General features: G+C 33.2%; 5 protein-coding genes across 7 annotated transcripts in view; 2 read left to right on the top strand and 3 right to left on the bottom strand.

Annotated features, from left to right (window-relative positions):
• Positions 1-32: 32 nt before the first annotated feature.
• On the bottom strand, positions 33-1598 carry Rpn8 (regulatory particle non-ATPase 8). Its single transcript, XM_089707712.1, has 2 exons — positions 1272-1598; positions 33-908 (listed from the first exon to the last, which is right to left on the bottom strand). Exons 1-2 carry the CDS (start codon positions 1444-1446, stop codon positions 100-102), a joined length of 984 nt encoding a protein of 327 aa, XP_089563838.1. The 5' UTR covers positions 1447-1598; the 3' UTR covers positions 33-99.
• A 400-nt stretch (positions 1599-1998) lies between these two features.
• Positions 1999-2834, top strand: LOC149490709 (inosine triphosphate pyrophosphatase). Its single transcript, XM_089707700.1, has one exon. The coding sequence runs from the start codon at positions 2151-2153 to the stop codon at positions 2727-2729; it is 579 nt and encodes a 192-aa protein (XP_089563826.1). The 5' UTR covers positions 1999-2150; the 3' UTR covers positions 2730-2834.
• atk (artichoke) lies at positions 2755-9843 on the bottom strand. 3 transcript variants are annotated; one of them, XM_089707689.1, is made up of 4 exons: positions 9591-9843; positions 7035-7226; positions 4343-6966; positions 2755-4266 (listed from the first exon to the last, which is right to left on the bottom strand). In XM_089707689.1, exons 2-4 carry the CDS (start codon positions 7169-7171, stop codon positions 2771-2773), a joined length of 4257 nt encoding a protein of 1418 aa, XP_089563815.1. In that variant the 5' UTR covers positions 7172-7226; positions 9591-9843; the 3' UTR covers positions 2755-2770. The 3 variants fall into 3 exon arrangements, with proteins under 3 accessions (XP_089563815.1, XP_089563805.1, XP_089563797.1); XM_089707679.1 differs by having other exon boundaries at positions 9602-9842; XM_089707671.1 differs by having other exon boundaries at positions 9606-9842.
• A 1117-nt stretch (positions 9844-10960) lies between these two features.
• LOC149490702 (uncharacterized) overlaps positions 10961-18732 on the bottom strand; it is a 50267-nt gene continuing 42495 nt past the window's right edge. The window contains exon 4 of the transcript XR_016317205.1: positions 10961-11260. The gene's annotated coding sequence lies outside the window, so the exon portion shown is untranslated. The remainder of the gene's footprint in view (positions 11261-18732) is intronic.
• Positions 12158-17665, top strand: Tdh (L-threonine dehydrogenase). The gene is made up of 4 exons (XM_089707873.1): positions 12158-12346; positions 15539-16063; positions 16284-16550; positions 17184-17665. The coding sequence occupies exons 1-4, from the start codon at positions 12244-12246 to the stop codon at positions 17318-17320; spliced, it is 1032 nt and encodes a 343-aa protein (XP_089563999.1). The 5' UTR covers positions 12158-12243; the 3' UTR covers positions 17321-17665.

Raw genomic sequence — 18732 nt, 5'->3', positions numbered from 1 at the left:
TACAGGATCCACCCAATAATAAAACGAATAAGTTTATTAATTAAATTTATTATTATAATTTGAATTACAAACAAACTTACAACTATTAGTTAATTTAGTTTACTTCTTTTTCTCTTCTTTCTCTTTCTTGTCTCCTTTTGCTTTGTCTTCTGACTTTTTATCATCCTTTTCATCTTTCTTCTCTTTCTTGTCCTTGGCTTCTTCTTTCTTTCCTTCTTCAGCATCTCTATTTGTGATTTTGTTGTTAATAAGGTTGTGCAGGGCAATGATGGATCTCACAAGGGCAGCAAGATATACAACAAGGGATTGGTCATTTGTTTTAATGTAAAGATTGTCAGCGAAGTTATCACTGGCTATATCGGGTAAAAGGTTGAAAATATCTTGCAATTGGTAGATAATTTGATGATTCATTGGGAGAGAGCCTTGGCCAACTTGTACTAGGTAATCTCTAATTTCGCTCAACTGTGAATGAAGACCTCTGAGCCCCAGTAGCTGGTTAGTTATTCGCTGAGATAGACTTCCCACAGTTGTATCCTTAATATCTCTTAATAGGTGCTCAACACCTACTTCTTCAGCCTCTTCCGCACCTATCTCACTTGGCACATGCTCAAATGTGCGTGTAGTAGGACTGCCATCATCATGAACTTCCTCCACTGCTTGGTAAGCCTCGGTTGGCAGGCCTAAGTCTTTTGGTTTGGCATCAATGATGACAAGGACTGAATTTGGACAGTACCGTCTGATCAATTCATTTATAGCAACATCATTTTGATGAAGTTTAGGCCCTGTGTGATACCACCCAACTACTTTCTCTCTTGCATTTACCTTTTTAAACATGCCATACATGTTTTCTAAGTAATCGTGATCCAAGAACCAGACAGATTTATCTTTGTCATCTTCATCAAATGGAACTGAAAACATAAAGTAAATCTTATTTATATATAAAATTCTCGTATTACGATGATAGTTACCATAGTCCTCCATAATTGAGTTAGGTCTACATATAATTATTAATATTGTTAAAAGCTACTTTTATTTGTAGGAAGTGTATGAAAATTCAAATATGTTTCAAACAAAAGATAACCTTTTGGAATATTTTATTATAAATCCATAAGATGTACTGTATATAATTCATACTACAATTAAAAAAAAATAAAACATCACTTATTAAAATATCATGTTTGATATTATGATTTCAGCAAAAGTTCACCAGCCTGTTTGTTTTGTGCAAAGTAACGATCTAAGTTTAAAATTTATTTTATAATTTAACAAACCTGCAAAACTGTTGGACACATCCAGTACTCCTTTTGCTCTCCAACAGCCAAGAAGTACCCCTACAACCCGCTTTTGGTTTCCAATTTTGCCCATACGATTGAAATGGTCAACAACACTAAGTAATACGAGTGGATGGACCACAACTTTAGTGGTTACAACTTCTTGACTAGGCATTGTTATGCTTATTGAATTTAAAACAATAAAAATGAAGTTTCACCGATTATTCTGTACGAATGAGTACCTACTTTTAAAAAATAAATCGGCAAATATTCACGTAAACGAAGATGAAACAGCAAACTAAAATTTGACAGTCATTACAGAAAAAAAAACGGCTTGTTTATGCCACGGCATAGACTAACTTATGTTGCGTACACACAGAATAAAAAAAACAGTTAAGCTGATAAACATGTGATTATTTGACGATTATTTGATATAAGATTGATATTTTCAATAAATGCAATATATAGTTTTCCATTGCTAAGTTGCTTTTTTATGTTAAACTAGCGGTCCGCCCCGGCTTCGCCCGTGGTACATGTTTACGTTTTCTCTACATAAGAACCATCCTCGTCCTTCAAGGAATATAATAAAAAAAGAATTATCGAAATCGGTTCAGCCGTTCTCGAGTTATGCGCTTACATTTTGCGATTCATTTTTATATTTTGTTAAATTAATTAAAGCAATTGCAATCCCAAATGTCACCGTCACCAGTGTATCTTTTATCGTAGTACGTCAATGTCGTTCTAAGTGTCACTGTCACAGCTGATTTTATAGGTTATATTTAATATCATTACCTATATGATCAATCTGCAAGATTTACATATAAAATAAAGTTAAATTCAACTAAATAACTACCATTTCTGGAATTCCCAATAATCTACATGAAAATGTCACATAGAGCCTTGACATTTGTTACGGGAAACATAAAGAAATTAGAAGAGGTTAAGGTTATTTTAGGAAACAATTTCCCTCTTGAAGTAACAAATCATAAATTAGATCTACCAGAATTACAAGGTGAGATCAATGAGGTTTCAATTCAGAAGTGCCGAGAGGCAGCGAGACGTCTTAACAAGCCGGTGATAATTGAAGATACATGCTTATGTTTTAACGCTTTACAAGGTTTACCGGGTCCATATATTAAGTGGTTTTTGGATAAATTGAAACCCGAAGGCCTACATCAACTACTAGCTGGATGGGAGGATAAATCTGCAGAAGCAGTTTGTACATTTGCTTACTCTCCTGGTAATCCTGAAGATGAAGTTATTTTATTTCAAGGAATAACTACAGGCACAATTGTATCTCCTAGGGGAACAAGAGACTTTGGCTGGGATTGTATATTTCAACCAGATGGCTATGATAAGACTTATGCTGAATTACCAAAGGAGGAGAAGAATAAAATCTCTCATAGATTCAAGGCATTAGATAAGTTAAAAACTTATTTTGCTCAAAATAGTAGCTAATTTTAATAAATAAAAGACAATAAAACATAGTTTAATCTATATTAAGGCAGCAATGTTAATGTACAAAGTATAATGCTTAAAATAATATATGGTTTTGATATAACATTTTTTGATGTTCTTGATTTATGTATACCTGGTGCTATGTAGGGTTCTAAATTAGACTTATTATAGTTTTTGAAATACCATTCCTTGTCAGCCTCATGTAGTGATTTAATTTTAGTATTATCAAATTCTGAAAACCTAGTCTTTGCTTCTCTGTTTATAACTGGAGAGTAGGTACTGCGTAAATCATAATGTTCTGCATGGGGCATATTGACTTTAGTTATTGTTGCCGCTCTACTGTTATTCCATTTTAAATCATCATTCTTTGGTAAGAGAACTGCAGATAAAGCTGTAGGCTGACTTTCAATATGCTTCTTCATTTGTGGCTTTGTTATTGAACCAGGAGTTGGTATAGGATTACTAGTTGTATCAAGCCATGTTGGTAGTAACATATCATTACTTGTATCTGTAGTTATAATTCCTTCCTTTTCTGTTACATGAGTTATTGTGAAGTTGGATTCCATCATATTGTATTTGCTTAAATTTGTTGGGTCACTGTTTTGCTCCTCCACATTCTTTGTTCTGTTATATGCTATATGAGTGCTATTATCTTTGTCTAAATAGGCTTGTACTTCATGAACTTCACTTTTTGTTTTCTTGTGTGTTGTGCTATTTTTAACAGTATTCACAGGTGGTTCTTTATCATATGCCATAAAACTTTTATTTACTGTTCCTACATTTGCATAGCTTATTTTACCTCCATCACTTACTACCATTTTCGTAGCATTTACATTTGTAGGATGTGGGATGGGTAGAAATCCACCAGATGTAGGAGGCAGCATAGGTGTGAAACCCCCTGTTTCAAATTTCGGTTGTTCTGTTACAGGATACTTTTTGTAGTGCTCTGGACCTTTTTTATCAGACCAATCTATTTTTCTGCCTGTATTCAATAATTTGCCCATGTCTATAGAAGGTATAGGCAAGCCAAAGAAGGTAAATCCACTATTAGATGTTGTTTCAGGGGGCTTTATGGTACTCGCCTTTTTATCAGTTACGTTATTCATAGCAGCATATAAAGTTGGCGTATTCCCGAATTTCTTTATGTTGTTAGTTTGATTGATATTATTGTAATCAATTAATGTTTCATTGTAAGGATAGTCCACATAGTCATCATAAAAATAATCTGATTCTTCTGGGGAAGGTTTATTGTTTATTTTATTTGCATGATACTTTTTTTCTATATGTGTAGCATAATCCTTTATTTTATCGAGAGAGGAAAACACCTGTGATGTTGCCAAATTTGGAAGTAATGCTTCATTTTCATGAGTCAAACATCTCTTTTCGTCGTTAACTATTGGAATATTTTTGCAGTCATTTCTGTCGAAAGGCATCTGTTTCACGTATGTACCATCCGCACATCTCGGACCTATTGAAGATGACTCAGAGAGCCAAGCTTTGAACCATATAATCCCACAATTACAGATGATCGGATTGCCTAGAAAAGTTAAAAACATTGAAAATTTTGTAAATATAATCTTATAATTAAAAAATCGTTACATTTTAACACTTACCATCAATATCAAAAATTGCAATATTATGTCTTAGCTTCATAAAATTATTTTCAAATACAGTCGTTAATTTATTATGTCGTAACGATAATACTTTCAATCTCGGCATAAAATCAAAAGGATGACCATTTATGGAGCAAATATGGTTGTTATCTAGATTCAGTTCAACAAGCCATTCCATGTATTGAAATGATTCCTTTGTGACCATTGTTAATTTATTAAAACTAAGATCTAAAACTTCTAGTGTTGTTAGTTGCTTGATGCCGGAATTTTCCAGGTTGGTCAGTTGATTATTACTTAGATTTAAATACTGCACATAAGGCAAATTTTCAAACGCCCTCATAGAAATAAATTGGAGTCGATTCCCTTGCAGTTCTATTATTTTTAATCTATTAAGATTAGAAAATACTCTGTCTGGTAAATCGATTATATGATTCCTGCTCAAGTAAATTGATATTAGGTTCGGCAGATTTGTAATTGCAAGAGGATGTATCACCTCAATCTGATTATTATCTAAATCAATAATTTGTAAGTCCTGTAGATTTTTAAATGTACCAGTGCGTAACTCAATTATCTTGTTGCTTGGCATTTTTATTTCTTTAAGAGTTTGTATATTATTAATGGAATTTCCGTCAAAGTGTTTCAAGTGGTTATTGCTAATATCTATTACCTTTAAATTGGACAGCATATTAAGGCTGCTGGGCAATTCATATAAGTTGTTTGAAGAAATGTTCAAAATTTCCACGTCCACAGCCTGTTTTATTATACTAGGAGATATACTTTTTAAACGATTTTTACTAAAATCTATAGCTGATAGTGCAGCATTGTCTTTTATTGCGATAAAATCAAAATTTTCCATATTGTTTCCATGCAAGTTTACTTGTTTTAATTCAGTCAGTTTATCGAAACTTCGCGGATGTACAGACATTATTTGATTTTCACTTATATCTAAAAGTTCTAGGTGTTGTAAATCGCTAAATGTCATAGCTTCAACCTGTTTCAAACCATTTCGTTTCATAAACAGCCTTCGTAAATTGTGCAAAGTCTTCATTCCACCATACGGTATCTTTTGAATACCGTTATTAGAAATATCCAATGTTCTCAGAGATGGAAGATCTAAATCCGGAGAGGGAGGTGCGGGTAAGTTTGTTATTTGGTTTTTCTGCAAATACAGTTGCTCCAAGCCACGAGGAAGACCCGGTAGGAATTCAACTAATCTGTTGGAACTTGCGTCAATCTCATATAAATTAACCAGATTTCTAAAAGTAGCTGGATGTACAGATATAAGCGCATTACCAGAGATATTAATATGTTCTAACAGAGGAGACTCCATGAACGTTATTGGGTCAATTATGGCTATTTGGTTATCGCTTAGATTTATTCTTCGTAAAGCTGGTAAATTATAAAATAGTTTCGGCTGAAGGCGTTGAAAATAATTCTTGGACAGATCTAATCCTTTTAAGGTAGGAAGATTCCAGAATGGTCCTTCGCTAATATCACTCAGTGAATTATTACTCAAATGCAATTCTCTTAATGAAGGCATAGCTACGATGGCATCGGTTTCTATAAAATTGATATTATTTTTATTCAAATGCAGGCGTTCTAAACTCGGATGTCCGCGAAGTGCACCCCTCGGAATATCCTGAAGGAAATTTTCACTCAAATCCAAAAACTTTAGTCGAGGCAAAGCGTCGAGTAATGATCGAAATTCTGATATATGCCTTATTTTGTTTCCAATAAGAGTTAATTCTTCTACTCCACTTCCAGATGGTTGTAGAAAAGATTCAGGATGAATTCTGATTATTTCATTGTAGTTTAAATCCACTATTCTCAATTTAGGAACACGGTGAAAGGATCCATGGTGTATGATATTTATATTATTGTGGGATAATAATAAGATTTCCAACATGGGTTGATCAACGAAGGCACCTTCACTTAATTTAGTAATATAGTTGTAGCTTAAGTTTAACACAGAAAGCATTGGCAAGTCTCTTGTTGCTCTACCAACCATTGAAGCGTCAGAAATAAAATTGTTACTAAAAGATAATTCATTCAATACCGGTAGTAGCGAAAGAGCTCGCATGTGTATATTTGTAATACCACAATTTTTGATTTCAAGCTTCGTGAGTTTTGGTAAATCATAAAAGGCATTTTCTTTAAGACTGTTCAAATTAGAGCTCCCTTCAATGAAAAGTCTATCCAAACTGGGTAATTTTTCAAATGTATGTTCTTTAATACTGCTTAAACTTTCTGACTGAATATTTATATATCGCAATCTGTCCAAATTTACCAAGGTGGGTATTCTTTTAAGACTTTGCGATTGAATAGTGATAGCTTGTAAATTTTTAAGTTTTGTTAAACTTTCCGCTGGTAGGCTTTTTAAATCATTTTCTACGATAAATATCTCAACTATATTATTTTCCTGTGTTTCAAGCCACGCTGCCGAAACTCTCTCTATTCCATTATGTCTCAACATTAATCTAGCAATATTTACATTTTGAAACACTTTTCCAGGTAGTGAAGGAAGATAGTTATTTTCAACTATCAACTCGTCTATTGGTTTTTTTATTATTTGGCCCACTTTCTGAATACCCTTCATCACTTGTATTAAGTCGCTGTGCGTGCACCTGAAATCAGATAAAATTTATAAGGAGTGCAATATAAATTAATTTATTATAAATATCACATCTCTTACCATATTTGAAGATCTTCGTTTCTACTTGTACAAATGCATGGTAGGATGCTCTCTGGCGCAGGACATAATGTCCCCAGACTAATTGAAGATTGTGATATCAAGAGAGTAAACCACAATAATATTCTTTTAGAATCCATTCCTTAACTTTTAGGCTTGTCATTGTATCATAGTCTTGATTTCTGGAAAGTTTACCTGAAATAGAATTACGTTTTAATACCTACTCTCATTTACTATCGGCAACCTCTTCCAATTTATAAGATCCATCTGGATAAATTCATACAGTCAAAGATAATTATTTCGCAAGACAACGAATATCTTTGCTGCGTTCTGCGAATACCAAAAATAAAGTAAGTGTACCTTCCTAGCCAAAATAAAATAACGGATAAATTATGTTTAAATGTTATCCGGTTGCGTCAAGGCCGGTGCCGATTAAAACAATAAAATCGGGAAACAATAGCCCGGTGGATCAACGTGATTGTTGGGTTACACTTTCACTATTGTTCTTATTTAGTAGTTTAGGTGTTGGGTCGGTACGTTATCATTAAATGTTACAAAATAAATACATACTTCCAATACGAAGACAACAAAGATACTCCAGCTACAAAAAAAATTGATCGATTAGTCTAGCTTGGCACGATAAAGATTCAGGTCTGCTGGAGTTCATGGATTCATGAACTGTAGTTTTTCACAAGGAATGAAAAAAATATTGAAAAATGAGGGTAATTATTATTTTCTCTCGTTGAATTAAATTAATTGCAATAACTACAGTCATAAATCTAAGTGTAGTGTATTTTATATTTATATTTTGTGATTAGTAATAAAAAGGAACTATTAGGTAACACCTTCTCGTTTTTGTGTAAAATTAAAAAGAGAACTAGAAACCGCAATACGCATCACAAACAATTTGATTGGTCTAGACCTTCTCTTATTTGTTCTTACTATCCACGTACCGTAATGTGTCACATAATAATCTACCTATATAACGTAACCCATATGCAGTCATTGAGACGAAAGATCATTGTGGTACAGTTACGCAGTTATCTCAAACTAACTGTCATCAGTGGCGACTGCATCCGTGAATACGATAAACATTTGATTATAGTCTTCTCTATGTATGGAGACTAATAATAGTACATACTATAAACTTGGCTTTAGAAAGCGCCATAGATACATAATGCGTTGTAATTATACGCACTTTGTGTTTGTTCTGGTGAAATCTTATAGTATATTAAAAGGTTGATATAATAAGCATTAACTATAACCCAAATAAAATTATGCATCATGCATTAAACCATTTGGCTACACGCCTACACGTGAGTTCCAGTTTATCTCTTCTACAGATGTACCTACTTCCCTATGCCTACTACCGTTTCAAAGTCAAGTTTTAAAATGCTGATACAGAAACTACGATTCATATTTATTATTATAGCTCAAACCTCCACTTATTATGCTGGTAGGTAACGCTAATTATTTCACTAAATTTAAAAACAACCTACTATCCTATATCCATATTATTATATTATAACAGATCATACCGTCCATATGTACTAAGGCACAAGCCTGAAGCCACAAGCACAGATTAGCAAATAGTTACTACATACTTAGATAAAATAAAACCGGCCAAGTGCGAGTCGGGCTCGCGCACAAAGGGTTCCGTAGCAGCAAATATAATAAATTACAGTTAAATCAACCTATCTCAAAAACTATAAGAGATACTTTGATCAAACCAAAAATCGTTGAAAGAGTTAATTAGCATGCATCACCTCTATTTTTTTTAGAATTTTATACCCCGTAGTTATAAAAATAGAGGGGGGGGGACATACTTTTTACGACTTTGAGAGCTGATATCTCAAAAACCGTTCACTTTAAGAAAAATGTTTTTTAGAAAACTTTATATCATTTTAAAAGACCTTTCCATTGATACCCCACACGGGTATGTACATCGAAAAAAAAAATTTCATCCCTCAGTTACATGTATGGGGGGCCCCACCCCCAATTCTTTTTTTTACTATTTAGTGTCATATTTTTGTAGCGGTTCATACAACACATATTCCCATCAAATTTCATCACTGTAGTACTTATAGTTTCCGAGTAAATCGGCTGTGACAGACGGACAGACGGACAGACGGACAGACGGACATGACGAAACTATAAGGGTTCCGTTTTTGCCATTTTGGCTACGGAACCCTAAAAAGATGAGAGGCAAAAACGATTTCTTACAATTTAGACTATAATATCATATCAAGCATGAGTTTTGTGTAACATATTTATTTGTAATTATAAATTTGGGAAATATGTACTTGTAATTAAAAACACATTTCCTCCTTTCATGACTGCCTGCGTCATGCATTAACATACTCGAAATCCTACATTATACTGATGTAATATAAATAATAATAGGCACAAATAATAACAATATTAGCTAAAGCAATATAAAACTACTGAAACTCTATCGCCGGGCAGAACTCTATTTTCATATAACACATTATTACGTGATTGCAGTAACCACAAGACCAAGAAATAACATTACAAACAATTTGTACGTGTATCAATTACCATAAACTTACTCACGTAAATCACTTTTACTTTTATTTCATTCACTTCCAATTTTCTGTAAATTTATTAAGACTTAAATATCACCGATCAGAGATAATTACGCAGAGCTGTCAAATTGTATCGAAGGATTGTAATAGAGCACTAAAAATGCCACCCTTGTTAAAGCTATGATAGACAAATACCGACTGGGATGTTGGGTGTATTTCGCATGCAAACACCAGACTTTCGGTTCATGGCTCGATGCGCACCAAGTAACTTATCTTTCACCATTGTGGCGCGTGCCACCAGCGCCAAACGTAGCCCCAACTAAGTATGGATGGAGATGTGTAAATTGGTATAAAACTAAAACTGTAATACATAGATATCTGTTTTTTATCATTTTTATGATTTTATAAAACAAAAATATTCAGTAGGTACCTATAAAGTCAGGAGCACAGGCTACAAAGGCTTTAATCATCAGTTCTCTAAGTGCTATTGCTGCCTAAGTGCAAGGTGGCGGATCATCGCACTTTTTTTCCAGTGCCCTGAACATTTCCTGTGTTTTCCACGAATGAAATAAATCCACATCACCTATATTTCAACATACGGAGATATATGAAACAGAACACATTTAATATCGTGTCTATTCAGTCACTAATCTTTGTCTCAAGTTACAAAATAAAGATTGCACACTCGTTTATCTAGATTAAATCCTTTGATGTTGTAATAAGGAAGGGTCGCACAATGAAATTGACATGTGTTATTTCACATAATTACTCTGTTCATAAAATTACGATATGATTATGATGTTAACTATTCCATAGAGAAATATTTTATGTGTATGGTTAGCTTATTATTTAAAATATATGCTTGATAATTATTGTAAATTATACAAAAAAAAAGGCGCGCATATTTATACCGCGCTTGGCAAAGAACTTTTTTTAAAAGGCTATTGCTGATTTTCCAACAAAGCAATATTTTAATACATTTAAAATTGAATAATGGGGAAAACTTTTTATAGAGAACAACTGATAAACAACAAATACGAGGTATATCCCAGAGTGAGTAAGCAGGTTCCTATCCACCTGAATGTAGGCGATGGCCTTGCGATGGCATTCCTATAGAGATAATTTTCTACTTGTATAATAATATGTAGTATTAATTTTTAAATTACTATAATAATTAGTTCATGATAGTCCTTATAGAATAAAGTGAAACGTAAATGGGCAATTATTTCTTTCTTCACTAATTTTTAGGGTAAAATTGCAGTAATAGGTAAGTAGAGATTGTCTAATCTAAAAATGAACGCCCCTCCACTGTGTTTACGCTCACATTCAAAGTACGTGTATAGACGCAATACACACAAATTGGTCTGCCTCATTGGTCGTTCAGTCCTCCAGTCCCGTCCATGCCCGAACGACAGGACCAGTTGGCCAACTAGTGCATAAATGACGCGATGCACGACAGAACGGACGTGTCATTCCGTACATAGCGCGCTCTCCCCGCCATACAATGCTAGGCACCTGAACTGATCGCCCGATTAGTTGACAAATCAGTGCGCGAGTGTCAAAGTTTGCAGTAGAATCGACGCGCGCACACATATAAAGTGGTTCAATAATTATTTGTCCTCACACATTGAAACAATTAAGTTTAGTGGAGGGGCGTTCATTTTTAGATTAGACAATCTATACCTAACTGCATTTTACCCTAGGTAAGTACCTATTGTTTTTCCACTATTAGAAATTAAAAATAATTAATTCGTGCCCGTTTTTCGCGACTACGTTTCGCAAAGTTTTAATGGGCAATTTATTATTAGTCAAAAAACCGGTTGGTAGAGCGTTGTTAGCTATTGAGATTCGTGTTTGTAAGGTAGATCGCGGAAACTTTACCGATCAAATTATTACATATAATATGTTTTGAAAAACTAAAGATTTTCCTCATTCCAATTATTATTGATTATGCTTCTTATTGAGATTTTGAAAAAGATATAGCGAAACGGAGAAAAGTTTACTTTCATTATAACTATAACTACCCAAATTCAGAAATATTATGAATTAACAATGAACTTTTAACTGTGTTTCTGTACTTATGTATTTAAATAGGTCTGTGAAAGTAAAAGCCACTCGATTAGAAAGTGTAAAGTGCATCGTACCTTCTGGACTCATACATACAATGCTCTCCTAACGCTTATCCTTACAAAATTTTATATTAATATTTTTTTTCTGACTCTGTTAACATCCAGACTATTTGGTGTACTGTAAAATGTATTCAATTGTGATATTTTGAATGTCAATAGAATTTAATTAGCATATGCGAACAGGTTTTTTTCATAGATAACCTTGTTGTTAACTTCAAACAGCACTCGACTCGAAACACCTTAATGTCAACCTCTCAAATTCTTATACGTAGAATTAGACACACCCACCTCGGCGAAAATGAAATTGATTAACCACGAACGGCTGTGCTCTGATAAGGATTGAAATAAAGTTCATTTTCCTGTAAATTTTACATATTCTAACGTGGAGGCTTGTGAAAATGACGCGACCTGGTATAACCAGTTCCATTTGAGGCTCTAAATCATATAAACCATTATTGCTTTAGTATGCTATGATCGTTTGTGGAAAGCGCATCTAAAAATTGCTCCTAATTATTAATTATATTTTTTAAATAAGCCATGACTTTTCTACGAAATTTATGTCAAAGGACTTTAGCAACGAATTTACGTGCATATTCTGTGAAAGCGATTATTAAGAAACCGCCAAAAATTTTGATTACCGGTAAGTCATAGATTGATAGGACAAGAAATATTTTAATAAACTAGTGCTTATAAAGGACATTAAAATTCTTAGCAAGTCTACATCAATATATCCTACTTGTTATACATATAAATAAAATGTTTCCAAAATAATAACCATGCGCCACGCCACCATAAATAATATGAAAAAAAAACAAACTCAGTTAACTATCTACTTAAAATATAATATTTAAACATCATATTTTTTATTTTTTTTCTTTCGAAAATATTGTTTTTGTACTTAACTACTTAATTTTTCTTTTTTTAGTAACTACATAATATTATCATTTATCACCTTTCACTGAAATTGAAATAGGTCGAATTATTTTATGAAAAAATTTCTACCGGATATTCTAATAGTTAGTTGAAAAAGTAAATTCATCCGTAAATTTTAATCAGCAACAGATTGTTATAAACATAGAGCTATAAAAAGAGAGGTAAAAGAAGTGATCCTATTTTCTAAAAGGTGTCAAAGAAAAGTATTAATTCTTACTATGTAGGAACTAAGTTCGCACGTGTAACTTTACTATAACTTATGCCTAAAAAATGTAAAAATAGCCATGGCCTTGAAAATTTATCCGGTTCCGAACCTACATTCTATACTTGATTATAGACAGTAAAAAAGTGGCTTCATAATATTATATAACACAAAAAATTTATTACATTCCGTTTGTGTGCTAGTTTTTACACGAACACGATGTTAATTATTTAATCGCAATATTTACGTCGATATATACCTAATATTTGAAATATAGGTACCTAATACTTAGTTGAATATTAAATTATTTCTTATTAACAAATTATTTTTGAAAATCAATTCACACAAAACGGTTCTCATCTTCTCTCTTTTATGTGTGGTCTATTTATTTTTTTAGGTAAAAACAATATTAACGATTTAGAACACGTGATAATTTTGATTTTATATAAAATATAAATCTGGAGTTTCTGCTGTGGTCTCGCTTAAATTTGATCTGACAAGTAGTTTTTTTTATCCTTATTATAACGAACCTTATTAACTTCGTCTGCAAGACTAGGTACCTATTTGAAAACAATTTTTTTAAACTTATAAATATGAATACCGTTTTCATATCTAATATCACAGAGCAAAAATAATGCCTGTTTGAGCTATGTAGACTCCTGTCCCTATGTAGGTGGTCCTTTTTGTAGTATTTGGTTCATAAAATTAATATGCATAATTTTGCCGCATAATCTTTATGGAAATCTCGTCATTTATTTAAATGTACATATTTAGTGTTGGAAAACATGTTATTTTTGACACGTGTTTATGAATGTTCAACAGCTTGTGATACAACCATAAAGGAATAAAGATAAAATGGATATATCCTCTAAGATGTTATTATTGTAACGTTTTTCATGGATTTAACTTAAAATTTGCGATTAAAGAATAGTTCAGAGGGATAAATATGCAGAGTCACAGTGATAAGCATACGTCGTAACATTTGTTTAATAATTAGATATTTAAAAAAATATAGTTTTTGGTGCTGGCATGATAACTTGGATATAAAAAGGTAGAAACACTAAGAAGAACGTTATATTGTTTGTCTGGTTGGAAGTTTTCTCAATTAAAAGTTATTTTATTTAAGACTCAGGCGCTACGTAGAGTCTGTGTAAATATTAAATACAGATGGCTTTATTGTAATAAATAACATTTACTTAAAAGCAGGAAGTACCTATACAGATGCGTCATAGAACTGCAGACTTTAGGAATATAATTTATTCACACGTTACCTAATTTAAGTAGTTATGTCACTTGCGTTTGGGCTGTTGTCTAGGTAAATGAATATGTAATACATATATGCATTATAATATTGAAGACGTTTTACACATGTAATTTCCCTGAAATTATGCATAATTATTTAGGTGCACTGATTTTTAAAAGACTTTTGTCTGTTCTGTTATCTGTACCATTTCTAACCCTGAATTGCCAACCCTGATATTATAGTATTTACAGTTCATAAAAGATGCATATCATGTTTACATTTGTCTCTTGAAAATACGACGTATTTATTACGTATAGAATGCCATGTGGATATTGTCGCGTAAATACCATCTACGTAGAACTTGAATAGCTGTTTATGTTGTAAAGATATCAAATTACGAAGCAGAAATGTGTTTAGAAAGGGAACCTACTTGAGATATAGTAACTTATGATCGGAAATCATAAAATTACAGTTATAAGTAGTACGCGTAAGAAATAAGATAGAGGTCTAAGAAACGTGCTCTTCAAAATATAGTTAGTAGAAAAATTTGTGCATTAATATACATTCAGCGTATTCACAAATTCGCATATATTAGGATACAACCGGATGTTTATATATATATAGCGATCCTTGTATGACGTGATAATATTATGTAATGTTATTTTCATTTATATTAAGCAAATTAAAGACGTAAAGGGAACCCTTTTAAGTTGAATTTTATTGCTATAATATAATAGACTACAGGCCCATGTTGAAAAAATTATGGGTCATTTGACCCACCACCTGACCTATCTAGAATGATATAAGAGCATAAAATAATAAGATTCAGCACTATGACGTCACTCGTAAGCTGTCCACCTGAGTGCAGGTGAGAATTCGAAAGTTCAGGTAGAGATTTTCTCCCCTTGTCTCCATGATTTTTGTACGGCGTTGCGGAATAATGGCTTAAAAGCAGTATAGAAATAGTATGACACAGATGCCGTACAAAAATGGTGGTCCACAAAGTCGGAATTTATTTTTATTTTTCGACAGTTGCCGGGGTAAATTTGGTCATTTGATTTTGTACGGCATCTGTGTCATACTATTTCTATACTACTTTTAATCAATTATTCCGCAACGCCGTACAAAAATCATGGAGACAAGGAGAGAAAATCTCTACCTGAACCTTCGAATTCTCATCTGCACTCAGGTGGACAGCTTACAAGTGACGTCATAGTGCTGAATCTTATTATTTTATGCTCTTATATCATTCTAGATAGGTCAGGTGGTGGGTCAAATGACCCATAATTTTTTCAACACGGGCCTGTAGTCTATAAATAGGCTATTTGTGTGTGCTTTTCTAGCGCCCCTTGTCATATGACGCCTAAATCGACCACTCCTCTCATTCTAACTACTGAGAAACTACCTTGAACTCATTTGAGCGTACATATATTTACTAGTTTTATTATTTACAGGTGGCCTCGGACAACTTGGTGTAGAGTGTGCAAAATATTTAAGAAGGAAGTATGGTCAAGAAAATGTTATCCTATCGGATATAATCAAGCCATCCGCAGAAGTTGTTAACGATGGCCCCTATATATTTGCTGATATTTTAGATTTTAAGGGACTCCAAAAAATAGTTGTGAATCACAGAGTGGACTGGCTGATACATTTCTCAGCTCTGCTTAGTGCCATTGGCGAACAAAACGTCCCACTAGCTGTTAGGGTTAATATAGAAGGCATGCATAATGTAATTGAACTGGCGAAACAGTATAAACTAAGAATTTTTGTACCAAGTACAATTGGGGCTTTCGGACCCGACTCACCGAGAAACCCTACGCCGAACATTACAGTGCAGAGGCCTAGAACAATTTACGGAGTATCGAAAGTGCATGCGGAACTATTAGGAGAATATTATTATCATAAGTTTGGTTTAGATTTCCGCTGTCTCAGATTTCCTGGTGTTATTTCCAGTGACCCACCTGGTGGTGGTACTACAGGTAAACACAGATTTATTTTACTATTTTGTTGTAGTAGGTATATATTTCTTAACCATTTACTCCGATAACATTACTTAGTTCTCGTAAGGTATTGAGTTACGGCAGACCCAGATTATCGTAAAGACATTTGTCAATAATTTAAAGTTATTGCCGATTAAATTACAGGCAACAAAAATTGCTATTTCATAATCACATCAATATTCCACATTAAATTTTCCAGATTACGCCATAGCGATTTTCCACGACATCTTACGTAAGGGCCACTACCAATGTTACCTGAAACCAGACACGAGGCTTCCCATGATGCATGTTAAAGATGCTCTACAAGCCCTCTCGAACTTCTTGGAAGCTCCAAACGAATTACTCAATAGACGTGTGTACAATGTCACATCCATGAGTTTCACTCCCGAAGAATTAGCTGAGAAAATAATTAAATACGTCCCTGAATTCAACATAACGTACCAACCTGATAGTAGACAAGATATAGGTAAGGAATAATGCTCCACTGCTGTTTTTCTTTGCTTGTTGTGATATTAAAATAATTAGAAATGGAAACTAAAAAAAAATCAAACAAACTATATATACTTTTTTTGCACAATAATATTAAGTTCTGGAATTATACCCAAACACAGGCTAATGAATAAATAACATCTTAACATCTTACTACTATCACTTACCCAGTGTCAACAAAGACATGGTGTAGATCGTGCTTTGAACAACGCCTCAAATGTTCGAAGCCGATTAATCCCCCTATCTTCTAGAATCCAGTCAGAGTTTAACAGTAGTAACAGAGGAATGCTCGCGCAGGCACTTTATACGAAGCCGCTTACTATAGCCCCGCATGTGTTGAACTGAGATACTAACTATAAAAAAATATTAATATAATCTTCCACATTTCTTACAAAATAAATATTTCATTTGATTTCATTTCAAATATTTCAATTCAAAAAATTGTGTTACACAGTAAAAATGAAGCTAGGTACTTGTGGCATAATTTTCATTTTGGATACTTACGTAATTTTTGAGTTAATCCAATACAAAAATACGGACATACTTCCTCATGGTAAGCATGACCATTGACCAACAAGTAATAACTACATTAAATTGTATGAATTTCCAGCCGACTCTTGGCCCCAAGTATTTGACGATAGCGAAGCAAGGAGGGACTGGAATTGGCGGCCCTCCGTGGACTTGGACAATCTTGTTGAGCTTATGATAAAGGAAGTCAAGGAGAAGATAGCTGCCAATGATTGTTAAAACTGTGTCATACGTGTCCATTTTACCACTTTATAAAACTGAATCTAGAAAGTTAATTGGTAAATATCTGATACTTCAGAATAGCACTTAAGTTGTAAAGTAATGTAAATAGATTTTCTTTGCTGGACACATTTTGAAGTGAAACTTCTTTAGCAAGTTGAAAGTAAAATTTCGAGGTCGCGTCATAGCAATACCGTCACGTTATAGTATATTTTGGTATCTTTGAATTTTGCCAAAGAAGTTTCACTTCTAGCATGTGGTCGGCAATCACGCCCTTTTTTATAACGAGCTTAAATAAAAGGACCTAAACATTTATATGCAAAATAAAAAACGTATTTAAACAAATGCATTTATTTTGAATCCAATAACCAATAAATCTTAATTACACTTTTAGTTAGTACGCCTTGTGTTTGTATACAAAATTTACAAACATATATCCGATATATCCATTTGTTACTTATAAAATATATATAATATGATAAAAATAAAGTTTCAGTGATGTTCACAATATTATGTAAAATAAAGTTCAGTAATAATAGCAACTCTAGATAAATTAATTATTACATGAACAAATATATACAATTTCTGCATGTTTAATGTTTATGCCAGCTCTAAGAGCCAGCGCGAGCCAGCGCTACCTCTGACAGTGCGCGCACGAGCAACTTTGTCTCCGCAACTATTTTGTCTCCGCAACTATTTTGTCTCTCCCAACTATGGGCTAGTATGAAAGTGCGCGCACGTATCGACGCAACTCCCCATACAAATTGATGGGAGAGACAAAATAGTTGCGGAGACAAAGTTGCTCGTGCGCGCTAGCTCTTATAGTAACTGTTCAAATAAATTTAATTCCATAGACAAAAGAATATATGCGTGTGTGTCGACACTCACACGCATACGCATGTGTTTGTGTCATGTTTTAAAGTATTTTTATACATTATATTCTATCCTTGGCCCACCTCGTCAAAGAAAATTTCTATGGGAATGAGAGGAAATCATAGTATAAAATCAATCATATGTGAGGATACAGGCACATCTTGGTGAAAGAAATCAATCGCCAAGATTATCACCAACTACTCGGCTAGCGTGGTGAAATATGGCCTAAACCATTCAAGAACTATTTTTCCCATTAAATAAATCTCCTATCTTTCAGACATAAACTAATCAATGCATATGTTTGAATTTTTATTGAATAAGCAAAGAAAACGTCTAGCACTAAAATATACATTTGATCGAAGTATTATGACCATTTACTTCTACAACGAAAATATGTGCATTCTATATTCACATTGTAAGTGATTTAGCAGATCTGCCTAGAACACTATTTTGAGTTAATTTAACTTTCAAACAATAAACTTATTAATTGTCACTTTTTTTTTAATCCCAACTGGTATCATCTGTTAAATTTTAATAAA

The sequence above is a fragment of the Colias philodice genome, chromosome 2 (assembly GCF_061535455.1).
Source record: "Colias philodice isolate Cphi_HAF_F1 chromosome 2, ilColPhil1 Martin Lab GWU primary, whole genome shotgun sequence".
In the NCBI taxonomy this organism is placed as follows: Eukaryota; Metazoa; Arthropoda; class Insecta; order Lepidoptera; family Pieridae; genus Colias; species Colias philodice.
Note: the sequence above shows the minus strand (reverse complement) of the source record. Positions and strands in the feature narration are given on the sequence as shown.

What these genes read in the sequence shown, in the direction of transcription:
- Rpn8 (XM_089707712.1), bottom strand. Translation starts at nt 1,446, where the DNA reads ATGCCTAGTCAAGAAGTTGTAACCACTAAAGTTGTGGTCCATCCACTC. An exon ending in TGTGTCCAACAGTTTTGCAG is followed by an intron (nt 909 to 1,271) that starts GTTTGTTAAATT and finishes TTATGTTTTCAG; the next exon opens with TTCCATTTGATGAAGATGAC.
- LOC149490709 (XM_089707700.1), top strand. Translation starts at nt 2,151, where the DNA reads ATGAAAATGTCACATAGAGCCTTGACATTTGTTACGGGAAACATAAAG.
- atk (XM_089707689.1), bottom strand. Translation starts at nt 7,171, where the DNA reads ATGGATTCTAAAAGAATATTATTGTGGTTTACTCTCTTGATATCACAA. An exon ending in AACGAAGATCTTCAAATATG is followed by an intron (nt 6,967 to 7,034) that starts GTAAGAGATGTG and finishes ATCTGATTTCAG; the next exon opens with GTGCACGCACAGCGACTTAA. An exon ending in TGCAATTTTTGATATTGATG is followed by an intron (nt 4,267 to 4,342) that starts GTAAGTGTTAAA and finishes TAACTTTTCTAG; the next exon opens with GCAATCCGATCATCTGTAAT.
- Tdh (XM_089707873.1), top strand. Translation starts at nt 12,244, where the DNA reads ATGACTTTTCTACGAAATTTATGTCAAAGGACTTTAGCAACGAATTTA. An exon ending in GCCAAAAATTTTGATTACCG is followed by an intron (nt 12,347 to 15,538) that starts GTAAGTCATAGA and finishes TATTATTTACAG; the next exon opens with GTGGCCTCGGACAACTTGGT. An exon ending in TGATAGTAGACAAGATATAG is followed by an intron (nt 16,551 to 17,183) that starts GTAAGGAATAAT and finishes ATGAATTTCCAG; the next exon opens with CCGACTCTTGGCCCCAAGTA.